Below are 19,424 nucleotides of genomic sequence, written 5' to 3'. Positions count from 1 at the left end.
GCTGAAGAGTTTGCTGGTGCCGGAGCAAAAGGTGATTTATAACAAATGTTTACACAGCTACTTAGACATTATTCGTATACTATTATTTTAGAACACTTGGGCATCAATAGTATTCCTGTAATGCGTTGTGTTGAGCTGCGCCTCATTGCGTCCCATTAGCCAAAACGCAGCGCATTAAGTGTAAAAAGGCCCTATAGAGTAAGTACACAAATACTTTATAAAAAACAAGACCTTAAAAGTTGTGTCTTTGATTTCAGGGGTACATACCATTTATTTATCTTTACTGACTTGTATGTTACATTGTCAGGGAGTCTTACAGTGAGGGTTTCACTTTTAGGCGATGGCCTGTGCTGTCGACATTGCAAAGCCTTTGGAAGGAATGACTGCTACGGTCCGATGAAAGAGTGTCCGAGTAGAATGGATTCCTGTGTAAAGCAAATGGAATACAGCAAAGTAGGTAAGACCAAAACCAAAACACCAACCTTTGTCTAAAACGTCGATTGTAATGGAGATACAACAACTTGCGTTTTATTCTTTTTACTCTTTTATCATATATGTACGCCGATGGTTGATTTTTGCTGGATTCCTAGACCTTGCTTCATCAGGACTCCATCAATGCCCCTACTGATAAACCCACTACTGCTGTTTTATGTTTATGTTAGAGCTGTTTAAAGTCTGAATTCTAAGGACCCCTGACCTGAGGTAAAGCTAGCTAAGATAAGTACAGAGGGATATCCATGCTGGAGACGCATACCTCTGTGCGTTGTCCGAAGGAGACCTCAGCTGACCGAGGCTGGAGGTGGGCTGTGAGCAGGCATTTGGCATTATAGCACTGAGCAGTGCTTACATGCAATACAATTCTGGCTGCTGTATAAAATGAGGATACAAAAACAAAACTTTGGGGCCATTCTAATTCCCAAACAATAGTATGTTACCTTCCATGGTTTAGGTCAGCATACATAGCAAACCATCGCAGGCTGCACATGGAACGCTATAGGCTATTTCAAGAACATTACTTAATAGATATTACATTATTATTATTATACATTATTACATACCAGAAGTCTCTGGCAGCTTGAGGACCTGAGACTTTCTGGTACAATAAACAGGGCTCATCCACGTCACGCCACATGGACCCGCCACAGCTCTTGATTTTCACGGTTCTCTCCTGTCACTGCAGCCCGCTCTCTCTGAAGTCGCTATGGCAATAGAGCGGTCAGGAGCAGATTTCATTGGCTCCTGACCCTGTGATCACTGTGAACCAATGAAATTGTCTCCTAACTGGCTGACGGAGCTCTGCTGTCATAGCGACAGCAGAGAGAGTGGGCTGCAGCGGTGGGAGAGTGGCGTGATCGGTGATAGCGAAGGGAGCAAGCGGAGCAGGAATTGACGTCTATGTCCTGGCAGGGATAACAGGTCCCAAACATGCCGTAGATTTCAATCAGCCTGGTCTGGAAGCTGTTAAATTGCAAAAATGTGTTTCCATCAAGGCCAAAATTCAATATTAGATCATAAACCTGAGTTACAAAATGTAACTTTTCCTAAATCAATTTGTTCTTCTCTGGAACCCGTAATTTGCATGAATGTAGACCACCATCCCAAAGTGAGCAAGAGTAGACTTGAGGAAAACACTTTTGGACCTATTTGTTTATATACTTACATGGCTGTGTTGTCTTCCTGCCCCAGGAGATGATCTGAGGGTTAAAGTCAAGAAAGGATGTCTTCCTTACCGGCAATCTTTCATCTGTAGACAGACAATGTCCCTGACTTCCACTGGATATAATTATTCCCTTCATAGTGAATGTTGCTGGAAAAACAGATGCAACTGTGGCATGATCAGAGGTAAGTATGCTCATACTTTTGTTACATGTCTGTTTATGCATAGACATTTGATCGAAATGGTGGACCGTTAAGCAACGGTTGACTAAGTGCTGTCTGTTAAGATGAGAGTTTTCCTGATATCTAACCTGTGGATCCTCAACTCTCAAAGGCCCAAATGCAATTAACTTTTTCTCCTGAGGGATCATATTTCATCTTCTCCTTAAAGAACAAGCGACACCCATGCTAACCTAGAAATAAAAAACACATATATAAGTAGATAAATACTACTTCTACTTACATAACTGATGTATTGTGCTATCCACGTAATGATTCCTGAGAATTTTATAAAGGAAAAGCAGAAAATCCTATTCTAGGCAGTGGCCATCTTGCCAAGCTAATGCTGACATCATATCCTTCCTGACTCTTGTTTTTCCCTCTCCCTTCTCTTGCTCATTGTGTATTCATTAGCTGCCCTCCTCACAGAGTCTTCAGACACTCCCACTGAGGTGTATACTAACAACTGCACTGTTTTTTTTTATTTACACATCCAATCGCTGAGTCACCTCAGCCTTGCTTGTAAACACAAGGGGCTCGATTCACAAAGCGGTGCTAACCCAGTTAGCATGCCTAAAAGACTTTAGGCATGATAACCATTGCACCATGCTGGTGAAAAGCCAGTTTAGGCGTGATAAGTTTAGGCATGATAAGTTTAGGTGTGATAAGTTTAGGCATGCTAAGTTTAGATAAGTTCAGATCGCTTGCAAAGTCCCGCACGCAAAGCAGCGCCATTAAACTTTATACGAAGTGCACCAGTCTTTGCTAGCGCAAAACTTTTGATCAGCTGTGCACTGCGGTGCTAACGCAGTTGGCGCTTAAACTTAGCATGCCTAAACTTATCACACCTAAACTTATCATGCCTAAACTTATCACACCTAAACTTATCACACCTAAACTTATCATGCCTAAACTGAGTTTAGGCATGATAAAGGGCTTTTCACCAGCGTGCTAACTGTTAGCACCGCTTTGTGAATCAAGCCCAAGTAATCAGAGGGTGTTTCTGATAAGCAGCTAGGCAGGGAAATAAATGGAAGAGAGAGAATATATTATAGATAAAAAGAACTCCCAGCATTCAACTCTTTGGCACTGTTTGGCACTAGGGCCAGTGCTCATAAAGTATGTGATAACTACAAACCATAACAGCAGAAAAAGTTTTGAACATTTTGAATGCAGGATTGGCATCTTTATCACGTAATACACTCAGACCAGTTGCTGTTGAAATTAGATTTTTATGGTGACAATACCGCTTTAAAATAACTTTTCAGCACTTCACTGAAAAGTAGAAGGTCTGAGATACGTAGAGGGCGCACTTCTCTTGCTCAGACTGGCTGCGACTGGCTGAAGTTGCATAACCCAGTACAGAAGAAGGAGAAGACAGAGGATGGCGGCGTGGGAGCGACCCGAGCTTATGGGGCTGGAGGAAGCCCCAGGTATGTATAACATTTTTAGTTGATCTCGTCTCTGGTTTCCTTTAAGGGCTCTGCCTCTGACACAGGAGACCAGGGTTGGAATCTCGGCTCTGCCTGTTCAGTAAGCTGCACCTATTCAGTAGGAGACGTTGCCGTACCTGACCTCTCCCACTCTCTGATACAAATGACCCGAAAGAAACTTGACCAATGGGTCTAGTCAAGTTGGCATACTAAAATATGTAGACGTGATCCCCTTATTTGTCTCCTTTTAAGATTAAAGTCTTATTTATGGGTAAACAGGGACCTTAAACCCCGTGGCGTTATGATTCTTTCCGGATTTTAGGGTCTAAAAGCGATGCAATTTTTTTGCACCCCTTCAGACCCTAAAACCTGGAAAAAATCATGCTGCCCGGGAGATCTGCAGCAGTTTTTCAATCACTCACCTCCCTGGCTCCAGCGCGGCAGTTATGCCTCCATCCTCCGGGTGGCGCTGCAACTCTAAAGTGAAATTGTCGGCTGTAGTCATAATCTCACCAGGAGTAAGCAGAACCTCCTCTGCCTAACACTAACCTCCCCTCTCCTCTGCCTAACACTAATCTCCTCTCTCCTCTGCCTAACACTAACCTTCCCTCTCCTCTGCCTAACACTAACCCCTCCTCTCCTCTGCCTAACACTAACCTCCCCTCTCCTCTGCCTAACACTAACCTCCCCTGTCCTCTGCCTAACACTAACCTCCTATCTCCTCTGCCTAACACTAACCTCCCCTCTCCTCTGCCTAACACTAACCTTCCCTCTCCTCTGCCTAACACTAACCTCCCCTCTCCTCTGCCTAACACTAATCTCCTCTCTCCTCTGCCTAACACTAACCTTCCCTCTCCTCTGCCTAACACTAACCCCTCCTCTCCTCTGCCTAACACTAACCTCCCCTCTCCTCTGCCTAACACTAACCTCCCCTGTCCTCTGCCTAACACTAACCTCCTATCTCCTCTGCCTAACACTAACCCCCCTCTCCTCTGCCTAACACTAACCTCCCCTGTCCTCTGCCTAACACTAACCTCCTATCTCCTCTGCCTAACACTAACCTCCCCTCTTCTCTGCCTAACACTAATCTCCCCTCTCCTCTGCCTAACACTAATCTCCCCTCTCCTCTGCCTAACACTAACCTCCTATCTCCTCTGCCTAACACTAACCTCCCCTCTCCTCTGCCTAACACTAATCTCCCCTCTCCTCTGCCTAACACTAACCTCCCCTCTCCTCTGCCTAACACTAACCTCCCCTCTCCTCTGCCTAACACTAACCTCCCCTCTCCTCTGCCTAACACTAACCTCCCCTCTCCTCTGCCTGACACTAACCTCCCCTCTCCTCTGCCTGACACTAACCTCCCGTCTCCTCTGCCTAACACTAACCTCCCCTCTCCTCTGCCTAACACTAACCTTCCCTCTCCTCTGCCTAACACTAATCTCCCCTCTCCTCTGCCTAACACTAATCTCCCCTCTCCTCTGCCTAACACTAACCTCCCCTCTCCTCTGCCTAACACTAACCTCCTATCTCCTCTGCCTAACACTAACTCTGCCTAACCTTCCCTCTCCTCTGTCCTCTGCCTAACACTAACCTCCTATCTCCTCTGCCTAACACTAACCTCCCCTCTTCTCTGCCTAACACTAATCTCCCCTCTCCTCTGCCTAACACTAATCTCCCCTCTCCTCTGCCTAACACTAACCTCCTATCTCCTCTGCCTAACACTAACCTCCCCTCTCCTCTGCCTAACACTAATCTCCCCTCTCCTCTGCCTAACACTAATCTCCCCTCTCCTCTGCCTAACACTAACCTCCTATCTCCTCTGCCTAACACTAACCTCCCCTCTCCTCTGCCTAACACTAATCTCCCCTCTCCTCTGCCTAACACTAATCTCCCCTCTCCTCTGCCTAACACTAACCTCCTATCTCCTCTGCCTAACACTAATCTCCCCTCTCCTCTGCCTAACACTAACCTTCCCTCTCCTCTGCCTAACACTAACCTTCCCTCTCCTCTGCCTAACACTAACCTTCCCTCTCCTCTGCCTAACACTAACCTCCCCTCTCCTCTGCCTGACACTAACCTCCCCTCTCCTCTGCCTGACACTAACCTCCCCTCTCCTCTGCCTAACACTAACCTCCCCTCTCCTCTGCCTGACACTAACCTCCCCTCTCCTCTGCCTAACACTAACCTTCCCTCTCCTCTGCCTAACACTAACCTCCCCTCTCCTCTGCCTAACACTAACCTCCCCTCTCCTCTGCCTAACACTAACCTCCCCTCTCCTCTGCCTAACACTAACCTTCCCTCTCCTCTGCCTAACACTAATCTCCCCTCTCCTCTGCCTAACACTAATCTCCCCTCTCCTCTGCCTAACACTAACCTCCCCTCTCCTCTGCCTAACACTAACCTTCCCTCTCCTCTGCCTAACACTAACCCCTCCTCTCCTCTGCCTAACACTAATCTCCCCTCTCCTCTGCCTAACACTAATCTCCCCTCTCCTCTGCCTAACACTAACCTCCCCTCTCCTCTGCCTAACACTAATCTCCTCTCTCCTCTGCCTAACACTAACCTCCCCTCTCCTCTGCCTAACACTAACCTCCCCTCTCCTCTGCCTGACACTAACCTCCCATCTCCTCTGCCTGACACTAACCTCCCGTCTCCTCTGCCTAACACTAACCTCCCCTCTCCTCTGCCTAACACTAACCTTCCCTCTCCTCTGCCTAACACTAATCTCCCCTCTCCTCTGCCTAACACTAACCTTCCCTCTCCTCTGCCTAACACTAACCTCCCCTCTCCTCTGCCTAACACTAACCTCCCCTGTCCTCTGCCTAACACTAAGCTCCTATCTCCTCTGCCTAACACTAACCTCCTATCTCCTCTGCCTAACACTAATCTCTCCTCTCCTCTGCCTAACACTAATCTCCCCTCTCCTCTGCCTAACACTAACCTCCTATCTCCTCTGCCTAACACTAATCTCCCCTCTCCTGTGTATTGTGCTATCCACGTAATGATTCCTGAGAATTTTATAAAGGAAAAGCAGAAAATCCTATTCTAGGCAGTGGCCATCTTGCCAAGCTAATGCTGACATCATATCCTTCCTGACTCTTGTTTTTCCCTCTCCCTTCTCTTGCTCATTGTGTATTCATTAGCTGCCCTCCTCCCAGAGTCTTCAGACACTCCCACTGAGGTGTATACTAACAACTGCACTGTTTTTTTTTATTTACACATCCAATCGCTGAGTCACCTCAGCCTTGCTTGTAAACACAAGTAATCAGAGGGTGTTTCTGATAAGCAGCTAGGCAGGGAAATAAATGGAAGAGAGAGAATATATTATAGATAAAAAGAACTCCCAGCATTCAACTCTTTGGCACTGTTTGGCACTAGGGCCAGTGCTCATAAAGTATGTGATAACTACAAACCATAACAGCAGAAAAAGTTTTGAACATTTTGAATGCAGGATTGGCATCTTTATCACGTAATACACTCAGACCAGTTGCTGTTGAAATTAGATTTTTATGGTGACAATACCGCTTTAAAATAACTTTTCAGCACTTCACTGAAAAGTAGAAGGTCTGAGATACGTAGAGGGCGCACTTCTCTTGCTCAGACTGGCTGCGACTGGCTGAAGTTGCATAACCCAGTACAGAAGAAGGAGAAGACAGAGGATGGCGGCGTGGGAGCGACCCGAGCTTATGGGGCTGGAGGAAGCCCCAGGTATGTATAACATTTTTAGTTGATCTCGTCTCTGGTTTCCTTTAAGGGCTCTGCCTCTGACACAGGAGACCAGGGTTGGAATCTCGGCTCTGCCTGTTCAGTAAGCTGCACCTATTCAGTAGGAGACGTTGCCGTACCTGACCTCTCCCACTCTCTGATACAAATGACCCGAAAGAAACTTGACCAATGGGTCTAGTCAAGTTGGCATACTAAAATATGTAGACGTGATCCCCTTATTTGTCTCCTTTTAAGATTAAAGTCTTATTTATGGGTAAACAGGGACCTTAAACCCCGTGGCGTTATGATTCTTTCCGGATTTTAGGGTCTAAAAGCGATGCAATTTTTTTGCACCCCTTCAGACCCTAAAACCTGGAAAAAATCATGCTGCCCGGGAGATCTGCAGCAGTTTTTCAATCACTCACCTCCCTGGCTCCAGCGCGGCAGTTATGCCTCCATCCTCCGGGTGGCGCTGCAACTCTAAAGTGAAATTGTCGGCTGTAGTCATAATCTCACCAGGAGTAAGCAGAACCTCCTCTGCCTAACACTAACCTCCCCTCTCCTCTGCCTAACACTAATCTCCTCTCTCCTCTGCCTAACACTAACCTTCCCTCTCCTCTGCCTAACACTAACCCCTCCTCTCCTCTGCCTAACACTAACCTCCCCTCTCCTCTGCCTAACACTAACCTCCCCTGTCCTCTGCCTAACACTAACCTCCTATCTCCTCTGCCTAACACTAACCTCCCCTCTCCTCTGCCTAACACTAACCTTCCCTCTCCTCTGCCTAACACTAACCTCCCCTCTCCTCTGCCTAACACTAATCTCCTCTCTCCTCTGCCTAACACTAACCTTCCCTCTCCTCTGCCTAACACTAACCCCTCCTCTCCTCTGCCTAACACTAACCTCCCCTCTCCTCTGCCTAACACTAACCTCCCCTGTCCTCTGCCTAACACTAACCTCCTATCTCCTCTGCCTAACACTAACCCCCCCTCTCCTCTGCCTAACACTAACCTCCCCTGTCCTCTGCCTAACACTAACCTCCTATCTCCTCTGCCTAACACTAACCTCCCCTCTTCTCTGCCTAACACTAATCTCCCCTCTCCTCTGCCTAACACTAATCTCCCCTCTCCTCTGCCTAACACTAACCTCCTATCTCCTCTGCCTAACACTAACCTCCCCTCTCCTCTGCCTAACACTAATCTCCCCTCTCCTCTGCCTAACACTAATCTCCCCTCTCCTCTGCCTAACACTAACCTTCCCTCTCCTCTGCCTAACACTAACCTCCCCTCTCCTCTGCCTAACACTAATCTCCCCTCTCCTCTGCCTAACACTAACCTCCCCTCTCCTCTGCCTAACACTAATCTCCCCTCTCCTCTGCCTAACACTAGTGTTGGGCGAACATCTAGATGTTCGGGTTCGGGCCGAACAGGCCGAACATGGCCGCGATGTTCGGGTGTTCGACCCGAACTCCGAACATAATGGAAGTCAATGGGGACCCGAACTTTTGTGGTTTGTAAAGCCTCCTTACATGCTACATACCCCAAATTTACAGGGTATGTGCACCTTGGGAGTGGGTACAAGAGGAAAAAAAAAATAGCAAAAAGAGCTTATAGTTTTTGAGAAAATCGATTTTAAAGTTTCAAAGGGAAAACTGTCTTTTAAATGCGGGAAATGTCTGTTTTCTTTGCACAGGTAACATGTTTTTTGTCGGCATGCAGTCATAAATGTAATACATATAAGAGGTTCCAGGAAAAGGGACCGGTAACGCTAACCCAGCAGCAGCACACGTGATGGAACAGGAGGAGGCGCAGGAGGAGAAGGCCACGCTTTGTGAGACACAACAACCCAGGCCTTGCATGAGGGCAAGAAGCGTGCGGATAGCATGCTTTGTACCGCCATGCAGTCATAAATGTAATAAAGATAAGAGGTTCCATAAACAGGGACCGGCAACGCTAACCCAGCAGCAGCAGCAGCAGCAGACGTGATGGAACAGGAGGAGGCGCAGGAGGAGAAGGCCACGCTTTGTGAGACACAACAACCCAGGCCTTGCATGAGGACAAAAAGCGTGCGGATAGCATGCTTTTTACCGCCATGCAGTCATAAATGTAATAAAGATAAGTGGTTCAATAAACAGGGACCACGCGGCAACGCTAACCCAGCAGCAGCAGACGTGATGGAACAGGAGGAGGTGCAGGAAGAGAAGGCCACGCTTTGTGAGACACAACAACCCAGGCCTTGCATGAGGGCAAGAAGCGTGCGGATAGCATGCTTTGTACCGCCATGCAGTCATAAATGTAATAAAGATAAGTGGTTCAATAAACAGGGACCACGCGGCAACGCTAACCCAGCAGCAGCAGACGTGATGGAGCAGGAGGAGGCGCAGGAGGAGAAGGCCACGCTTTGTGATACACAACAACCCAGGCCTTGCATGAGGGCAAGAAGCGTGCGGATAGCATGCTTTGTACCGCCATGCAGTCATAAATGTAATAAAGATAAGTGGTTCAATAAACAGGGACCACGCGGCAACGCTAACCCAGCAGCAGCAGACGTGATGGAACAGGAGCAGGCGCAGGAGGAGAAGGCCACGGTTTTTGAGACACAACAACCCAGGCCTTGCATGAGGACAAAAAGCGTGCGGATATAGCAGCAATGCTTTTTGCCGCCATGCAGTCATAAATGTAATACAGATGAGAGGTTCAATAAACAGGGACCGGAAACGCTACACCATCCCAGATGTTCATTGGTCATGTTACTTGGTTGGGGTCCTGGAGTGTTGCGTAGTCATTTCCAATCCAGGATTGATTCATTTTAATTTGAGTCAGACGGTCTGCATTTTCTGTAGAGAGGCGGATACGCCGATCTGTGACGATGCCTCCGGCAGCACTGAAACAGCGTTCCGACATAACGCTGGCTGCCGGGCAAGCCAGCACCTCTATTGCGTACATTGCCAGTTCGTGCCAGGTGTCTAGCTTCGATACCCAATAGTTGAAGGGTGCAGATGGATTGTTCGACACAGCTACGTCATCTGACATGTAGTCCTTGACCATCTTCTCCAGGCGATCGGTGTTGGAGGTGGATCTGCACGCTTGCTGTTCAGTGGGCTGCTGCTGCATGGGTGTCAGAAAATTTTCCCACTCCAAGGACACTGCCGATACCGTTCCCTTTTGGGTACTAGCTGCGGCTTGCGTTGTTTGCTGCCCTCCTGGTCGTCCTGGGTTTGCGGAAGTCAGTCTGTCTGCGTACAACTGGCTAGAGGAGGGGGAGGATGTCAATCTCCTCTCTAAAGTCTCCACAAGGGCCTGCTGGTATTCTTCCATTTTGACCTGTCTGACTCTTTCTTCAAGCAGTTTTGGAACATTGTGTTTGTACCGTGGATCCAGAAGGGTATAAACCCAGTAATTGGTGTTGTCCAGAATGCGCACAATGCGTGGGTCACGTTCAATGCAGTCTAGCATGAATTGAGCCATGTGTGCCAGAGTCCTACCAGAATCCTCATCATCCTCTTGTGAGCGTTGTGATAGTTGTTGTGATGCATCATAGTCGTCACCTTCCTCCTGGTCTGCTTCTGCTGACCATTCGCGTTGAATTGTGGAAGTCCAACGTGCACCGCTCTGGCCCTCGTCAGTGGTGGCATGAAATTCCTGCTCCAACTCCAGCTGTTCCTCCTCCTCTTCTTCGTCATAGCTGCAGGGGCCAGCGTTCCCTGAGGCGGATGGCCTGATGTTGGTACCATCACGCTGATCGTTTTCTCCTTCAGATTCCCCCAGTTGCATCATGACAGCTGTTTCCTTGATTTTTAACATCGACCTCTTCAGTAAACACAGCAGTGGTATGGTAATGCTGACTGAAGAGTTGTCACTGCTCACAAGCAACGTGGATTGCTCAAAATTTTGGAGGACTTGGCAGAGGTCCAACATGTTGGCCCAATCGGATCCACAGAAGCTTGGCAGCTGGCCGGATGCGCCTCGGTACTGCGCTGTCATGTACTGGACCACTGCACTCTTCTGCTCGCAAAAGCGGGCTAGCATGTGCAGCGTAGAATTCCAGCGCGTAGGGACATCACACAGCAAGCGATGGTGGGGGAGATTGAATCGCTCCTGCATCTTGGCGAGTGCCCCCGAAGCAGTACTGGAATTTCTACAATGTTTGGCCACTCGACGCACCTTCAACAGAAGATCGGCCACGCCTGGGTATGTCCTCAGGAACCGCTGAACTACTAGGTTCATCACGTGCGCCAGGCAAGGGATGTGTGTCAGCTTAGCCAACCTTAAAGGGGAACTGAAAAGAGAGGTATATGGAGGCTGTCATGTTTATTTCCTTTTAATCAATACCAGTTGCCTGGCAGCCCTGCTGGTCTATTTCTCTGCAGTAGTATCTGATGGAAACCAGAAACAAGCATTCAGCTAGTCTTGTCAGATCAGACTTATAAGTCTGAACCACTGAAACACCTGATCTGCTGCATGCTTGTTCAGGGGCTATGGCTAATAGTATTAGAGGCAGAGGATCAGCAGGGCTGCCAGGCAACTGGTGTTGTCTAAAAGGAAATAAACATGACAGCCTCCATATACCTCTCTCTTCAGTTCCCCTTTAAAGCGCGAATGAGATTACTCCCATTATCACACACAACCATGCCCGGTTTCAGGTCCAGCGGTGCCAGCCACAAATCCGTCTGTTCCTTTATTCCCCTCCAAATTTCCTCCCCTGTGTGCTGCTTATCCCCAAGGCAGATTAGCTTCAGCAACGCTTGCTGACGCATGCCAACAGCTGTGCTGCACTGCTTCCACGATCCTACTGCTGCTGGGTTAGCGTTTCCGGATGAGGTACAGCTTTGAGATGCGTTGGAGGAGAAGGAGTCAGAGAGGTAGGTGCTGCTGTTGTTATCCAGTGGGAGGGACGGCGGTGCAGCTGTTTGCGGCGTGGGCAACACCCGCGCCGTAGCAGGTGAGGAATCGCTGCCAGGCTCCACAAGGTTCACCCAGTGCGCGGTAAGGGAGATGTATCGACCCTGGCCGAACGCACTCGTCCAGGTGTCAGTGGTGAGGTGAACCTTGCAGGCAACGGCATTCTTCAAGCTTCGGGTTATTTTGCTGACCACGTGCTCATGCAACTCAGGCACTGCAGAGCGCGCAAAGTGGTAGCGGCTGGGAACCACGTAACGTGGGATGGCCACTGACATCATGCCCTTGAAGCTGTTTGTCTCCACCACTCGATATGGCAGCATTTCGCAGGCCAGAAGCTTGGCTATGCTGGCTGTTACTGCCACGGCCCGGGGGTCATTTGCTGGCAATTTCCTCTTGCGCTCAAACATCTCCGACACAGACAACTGAACCGTAGCGCTGCACACGGAAGGGCTGTTGGTTGTTGTGTTTGATGAACACTGGGAGACCTCAAGAGCACTACTCCGGAAAGTGACAGTGTCAGCGTCGTCTGATGTTTGTGAATGTTGTGAACCACGCAATGGCTGGGCTACTGCTGCTGCTGAGGCGGGTCTGGTGGTGAGTCTGGTGAACCCAAGGGAGGCAGTGTTGTTGCTGGTACCCTGTCCTGACGCGTTTGCCCACAGAGTGGGATGTTTGGATAGCATGTGACGGCTCATGCTGGTGGTGGAGAGGTTTTTAATACTTTTCCCCCTGCTCAGGCGGGTCTTGCACACCTTGCAAATCGCCATGGTAACATCCTCAGTGCAGTCTTCAAAGAAAGCCCAGACTTTGGAGCACCTGCCTCCTTGCTGGCGATTTCTGTTTGCTCCTCTTTTGCTTCTCACTTGAACTTCCACGCTTGTGGTGCCTGAAATAGCGCGCCGCCTACCTTGTGGCACAAGGCGAACTCGTGCAGCAGTGGGTTCTTCAACAGACTCATCTGTGCTGCTGCTACGACGGCGATGTTCTCGTTCACAAACAAAATCTGGGTCTCTGTCCACATTGTCCATACCCTCCTCTTCCATCTCCTCAAACTCGTCATATGTCATTGTGGGCCGCCGCCGTGGAGTAGAGCTCCCCACAACAACCTCTGCGCAGCACACTCCAACGTCGTCTTCCAGATCTTGTCGGCCGACCTCCTGCAATTGCAACCCCTCCTGCCCAAATTGCTCTGGGATTTGGGTTTCCGAGTCCTCCTCGGACTCGCCTTGTATTTCAGTGCGCGGTGCATTTCCCACAGTTAACGGTTGTGAATCCAGGCACAACATTTCTGGCTGTTCCTCCATTGACCTTTGAAAGGTGGAAGTTTGTTGGGCTGGGAATAGCTCCTGCGAATACCCCATTGTGTCCTGAGGTAATTCATCGGACTGGTTATCTGGCAGTTGTGTGCGTGGTGTCGCTGCCGGTTGTGTCAGCTTTGTGCCCACTGGCTCCTTGTAACTGGCTGAGGACTCGGACCTCGTGCGTGATGTGCTGGTGCTGCTTAACCCACTGCTGGACGCTTGAGAGGTCATCCAAGTAATTATCTGGTCCTGTTCTTTTGGATTTGTGAGGGTTGTTGTCCTGGACAACATGGGCGGTATTGAGTGGGTTTTCTTGGGTGCTCCCCTGTGGCCTGTACGTGAACCGTCAGGGGAAACACCTCTTCCCTTGCCCCTCCCTCTTTCACCGGATTTCTTCCTCATTTCACTTATCCTTACAGTACACGCTGACTGGCAGCAGTACAGTGGCAGTACAGAAATGCTATACAGTACCACTATTCCCAGCAGCGACACAGAGCACAATGCTATACAGTGACGGGTGAGCGGTGTACCACTATTCCCAGCAGCGACACAGAGCACAATGCTATACAGTGGCGGGTGAGCGGTGTACTACTATTCCCAGCAGACACAGAACAGTAAACAGAATGCTATATAGTGTGGCTGAGCGAGCGGTGTACCACTATTCCCAGCAGACACAGAACAGTAAACAGAATGCTATATAGTGTGGCTGAGCGAGCGGTGTACCACTATTCCCAGCAGACACAGAACAGTAAACAGAATGCTATATAATGTGGCTGAGCGAGCGGTGTACCACTATTCCCAGCAGACACAGAACAGTAAACAGAATGCTATATGGGGCTCGATTCACAAAGCGGTGCTAACCCAGTTAGCATGCCTAAAAGACTTTAGGCATGATAACCATTGCACCATGCTGGTGAAAAGCCAGTTTAGGCGTGATAAGTTTAGGTGTGATAAGTTTAGGTGTGATAAGTTTAGGCATGCTAAGTTTAGATAAGTTTAGATCGCTTGCAAAGTCCCGCACGCAAAGCAGCGCCATTAAACTCTATGCGAAGTGCACCAGACTTTGCTAGCGCAAAACTTTTGATCAGCTGTGCACTGCGGTGCTAACGCAGTTGGCGCTTAAACTTAGCATGCCTAAACTTATCACACCTAAACTTATCATGCCTAAACTTATCACACCTAAACTTATCACACCTAAACTTATCATGCCTAAACTGAGTTTAGGCATGATAAAGGGCTTTTCACCAGGGTGCTAACTGTTAGCACCGCTTTGTGAATCAGGCCCCTAGTGTGGCTGAGCGAGCGGTGTACCACTATTCCCAGCAGACACAGAACAGTAAACAGAATGCTATATAGTGTGGCTGAGCGAGCGGTGTACCACTATTCCCAGCAGACACAGAACAGTAAACAGAATGCTATATAGTGTGGCTGAGCGAGCGGTGTACCACTATTCCCAGCAGACACAGAACAGTAAACAGAATGCTATATAGTGTGGCTGAGCGAGCGGTGTACCACTATTCCCAGCAGACACAGAACAGTAAACAGAATGCTATATAGTGTGGCTGAGCGAGCGGTGTACCACTATTCCCAGCAGACACAGAACAGTGAACAGAATGCTATATAATGTGGCTGAGCGAGGTACACAGAGTGGCAGTAAACAGAATGCTATATAGTGTGGCTGAGCGAGCGGTGTACTACTGTTCCCAGCAGCGACACAATGACAGGGGGGACCCTGGCTAGCGTGGCTGGAGCGCGAACTACCCTGCCTGCCTACCCAAAGCTAAACCCACAGACAAATGGCGGAGATATGACGTGGTTCGGGTATTTATTTACCCGAACCACGTGACAGTTCGGCCAATCAGAGCGCGTTCGGGTCCGAACCACGTGACCCGTTCGGCCAATCACAGCGCTAGCCGAACGTTCGGGGAACGTTCGGCCATGCGCTCTTAGTTCGGCCATGTGGCCGAACGGTTTGGCCGAACACCATCAGGTGTTCGGCCGAACTCGAACATCACCCGAACTGGGTGATGTTCTGCAGAACCCGAACAGTGGCGAACACTGTTCGCCCAACACTACCTAACACTAATCTCCCTTCTCCTCTGCCTAACACTAACCTCCTATCTCCTCTGCCTAACACTAATCTCCCCTCTCCTCTGCCTAACACTAACCTTCCCTCTCCTCTGCCTAACACTAACCTTCCCTCTCCTCTGCCTAACACTAACCTTCCCTCTCCTCTGCCTAACACTAACCTCCCCTCTCCTCTGCCTGACACTAACCTCCCCTCTCCTCTGCCTGACACTAACCTCCCCTCTCCTCTGCCTAACACTAACCTCCCCTCTCCTCTGCCTGACACTAACCTCCCCTCTCCTCTGCCTAACACTAACCTTCCTTCTCCTCTGCCTAACACTAACCTCCCCTCTCCTCTGCCCAACACTAACCTCCCCTCTCCTCTGCCTAACACTAACCTCCCCTCTCCTCTGCCTAACACTAACCTCCCCTCTCCTCTGCCTGACACTAACCTCCCCTCTCCTCTGCCTGACACTAACCTCCCGTCTCCTCTGCCTAACACTAACCTCCCCTCTCCTCTGCCTAACACTAACCTTCCCTCTCCTCTGCCTAACACTAATCTCCCCTCTCCTCTGCCTAACACTAATCTTCCCTCTCCTCTGCCTAACACTAACCTCCCCTCTCCTCTGCCTAACACTAACCTCCTATCTCCTCTGCCTAACACTAACTCTGCCTAACCTTCCCTCTCCTCTGTCCTCTGCCTAACACTAACCTCCTATCTCCTCTGCCTAACACTAACCTCCCCTCTTCTCTGCCTAACACTAATCTCCCCTCTCCTCTGCCTAACACTAATCTCCCCTCTCCTCTGCCTAACACTAACCTCCTATCTCCTCTGCCTAACACTAACCTCCCCTCTCCTCTGCCTAACACTAATCTCCCCTCTCCTCTGCCTAACACTAATCTCCCCTCTCCTCTGCCTAACACTAACCTCCTATCTCCTCTGCCTAACACTAACCTCCCCTCTCCTCTGCCTAACACTAATCTCCCCTCTCCTCTGCCTAACACTAATCTCCCCTCTCCTCTGCCTAACACTAACCTCCTATCTCCTCTGCCTAACACTAATCTCCCCTCTCCTCTGCCTAACACTAACCTTCCCTCTCCTCTGCCTAACACTAACCTTCCCTCTCCTCTGCCTAACACTAACCTTCCCTCTTCTCTGCCTAACACTAACCTCCCCTCTCCTCTGCCTGACACTAACCTCCCCTCTCCTCTGCCTGACACTAACCTCCCCTCTCCTCTGCCTAACACTAACCTCCCCTCTCCTCTGCCTGACACTAACCTCCCCTCTCCTCTGCCTAACACTAACCTTCCCTCTCCTCTGCCTAACACTAACCTCCCCTCTCCTCTGCCTAACACTAACCTCCCCTCTCCTCTGCCTAACACTAACCTCCCCTCTCCTCTGCCTAACACTAACCTTCCCTCTCCTCTGCCTAACACTAATCTCCCCTCTCCTCTGCCTAACACTAATCTCCCCTCTCCTCTGCCTAACACTAACCTCCCCTCTCCTCTGCCTAACACTAACCTTCCCTCTCCTCTGCCTAACACTAACCCCTCCTCTCCTCTGCCTAACACTAATCTCCCCTCTCCTCTGCCTAACACTAATCTCCCCTCTCCTCTGCCTAACACTAACCTCCTATCTCCTCTGCCTAACACTAATCTCCCCTCTCCTCTGCCTAACACTAACCTTCCCTCTCCTCTGCCTAACACTAACCTTCCCTCTCCTCTGCCTAACACCAACCTTCCCTCTCCTCTGCCTAACACTAACCTTCCCTCTCCTCTGCCTAACACTAACCTCCCCTCTCCTCTGCCTGACACTATCCACCCCTCTCCTCTGCCTGACACTAACCTCCCCTCTCCTCTGCCTAACACTAACCTTCCCTCTCCTCTGCCTAACACTAACCTCCCCTCTCCTCTGCCTAACACTTACCCCCCCTCTCCTCTGCCTAACACTAACCTCCCCTCTCCTCTGCCTAACACTAACCTCCCCTCTCCTCTGCCTAACACTAACCTCCCCTCTCCTCTGCCTCACACTAACCTCCCCTCTCCTCTGCCTGACACTAACCTCCCCTCTCCTCTGCCTGACACTAACCTCCCGTCTCCTCTGCCTAACACTAACCTCCCCTCTCCTCTGCCTAACACTAACCTTCCCTCTCCTCTGCCTAACACTAATCTCCCCTCTCCTCTGCCTAACACTAATCTCCCCTCTCCTCTGCCTAACACTAACCTCCCCTCTCCTCTGCCTAACACTAACCTTCCCTCTCCTCTGCCTAACACTAACCCCTCCTCTCCTCTGCCTAACACTAATCTCCCCTCTCCTCTGCCTAACACTAATCTCCCCTCTCCTCTGCCTAACACTAACCTCCTATCTCCTCTGCCTAACACTAATCTCCCCTCTCCTCTGCCTAACACTAACCTTCCCTCTCCTCTGCCTAACACTAACCTTCCCTCTCCTCTGCCTAACACCAACCTTCCCTCTCCTCTGCCTAACACTAACCTTCCCTCTCCTCTGCCTAACACTAACCTCCCCTCTCCTCTGCCTAACACTAACCTCCCCTCTCCTCTGCCTGACACTATCCACCCCTCTCCTCTGCCTGACACTAACCTCCCCTCTCCTCTGCCTAACACTAACCTTCCCTCTCCTCTGCCTAACACTAACCTCCCCTCTCCTCTGCCTAACACTAACCCCCCCCTCTCCTCTGCCTAACACTAACCTCCCCTCTCCTCTGCCTGACACTAACCTCCCCTCTCCTCTGCCTAACACTAACCTTCCCTCTCCTCTGCCTAACACTAACCTCCCCTCTCCTCTGCCTAACACTAATCTCCTCTCTCCTCTGCCTAACACTAACCTCCCCTCTCCTCTGCCTAACACTAACCTCCCCTCTCCTCTGCCTGACACTAACCTCCCATCTCCTCTGCCTGACACTAACCTCCCGTCTCCTCTGCCTAACACTAACCTCCCCTCTCCTCTGCCTAACACTAACCTTCCCTCTCCTCTGCCTAACACTAATCTCCCCTCTCCTCTGCCTAACACTAACCTCCCCTCTCCTCTGCCTCACACTAACCTTCCCTCTCCTCTGCCTAACACTAACCTTCCCTCTCCTCTGCCTAACACTAATCTCCCCTCTCCTCTGCCTAACACTAACCTCCCCTCTCCTCTGCCTAACACTAACCTTCCCTCTCCTCTGCCTAACACTAACCCCTCCTCTCCTCTGCCTAACACTAATCTCCCCTCTCCTCTGCCTAACACTAATCTCCCCTCTCCTCTGCCTAACACTAACCTCCTATCTCCTCTGCCTAACACTAATCTCCCCTCTCCTCTGCCTAACACTAACCTTCCCTCTCCTCTGCCTAACACTAACCTTCCCTCTCCTCTGCCTAACACCAACCTTCCCTCTCCTCTGCCTAACACTAACCTTCCCTCTCCTCTGCCTAACACTAACCTCCCCTCTCCTCTGCCTGACACTATCCACCCCTCTCCTCTGCCTGACACTAACCTCCCCTCTCCTCTGCCTAACACTAACCTTCCCTCTCCTCTGCCTAACACTAACCTCCCCTCTCCTCTGCCTAACACTTACCCCCCCTCTCCTCTGCCTAACACTAACCTCCCCTCTCCTCTGCCTAACACTAACCTCCCCTCTCCTCTGCCTAACACTAACCTCCCCTCTCCTCTGCCTCACACTAACCTCCCCTCTCCTCTGCCTGACACTAACCTCCCCTCTCCTCTGCCTGACACTAACCTCCCGTCTCCTCTGCCTAACACTAACCTCCCCTCTCCTCTGCCTAACACTAACCTTCCCTCTCCTCTGCCTAACACTAATCTCCCCTCTCCTCTGCCTAACACTAATCTCCCCTCTCCTCTGCCTAACACTAACCTCCCCTCTCCTCTGCCTAACACTAACCTTCCCTCTCCTCTGCCTAACACTAACCCCTCCTCTCCTCTGCCTAACACTAATCTCCCCTCTCCTCTGCCTAACACTAATCTCCCCTCTCCTCTGCCTAACACTAACCTCCTATCTCCTCTGCCTAACACTAATCTCCCCTCTCCTCTGCCTAACACTAACCTTCCCTCTCCTCTGCCTAACACTAACCTTCCCTCTCCTCTGCCTAACACCAACCTTCCCTCTCCTCTGCCTAACACTAAC

At 50.0% G+C, this 19,424-nt stretch overlaps 1 protein-coding gene across 1 annotated transcript in view; it reads left to right on the top strand.

Annotated features, from left to right (window-relative positions):
- The first annotated feature begins 307 nt into the window (after positions 1-307).
- LOC137523127 (protein RoBo-1-like) overlaps positions 308-19,424 on the top strand; it is a 73,783-nt gene continuing 54,666 nt past the window's right edge. The window contains exons 1-2 of the mRNA XM_068243361.1: positions 308-457; positions 1,687-1,842. Of these exons, the coding sequence (XP_068099462.1) occupies positions 397-457; positions 1,687-1,842 (217 nt within the window). The 5' untranslated portion in view covers positions 308-396. The remainder of the gene's footprint in view (positions 458-1,686; positions 1,843-19,424) is intronic.

Source organism: Hyperolius riggenbachi, chromosome 6 (assembly GCF_040937935.1).
Source record: "Hyperolius riggenbachi isolate aHypRig1 chromosome 6, aHypRig1.pri, whole genome shotgun sequence".
NCBI lineage: Eukaryota > Metazoa > Chordata > Amphibia > Anura > Hyperoliidae > Hyperolius > Hyperolius riggenbachi.
Note: the sequence above shows the minus strand (reverse complement) of the source record. Positions and strands in the feature narration are given on the sequence as shown.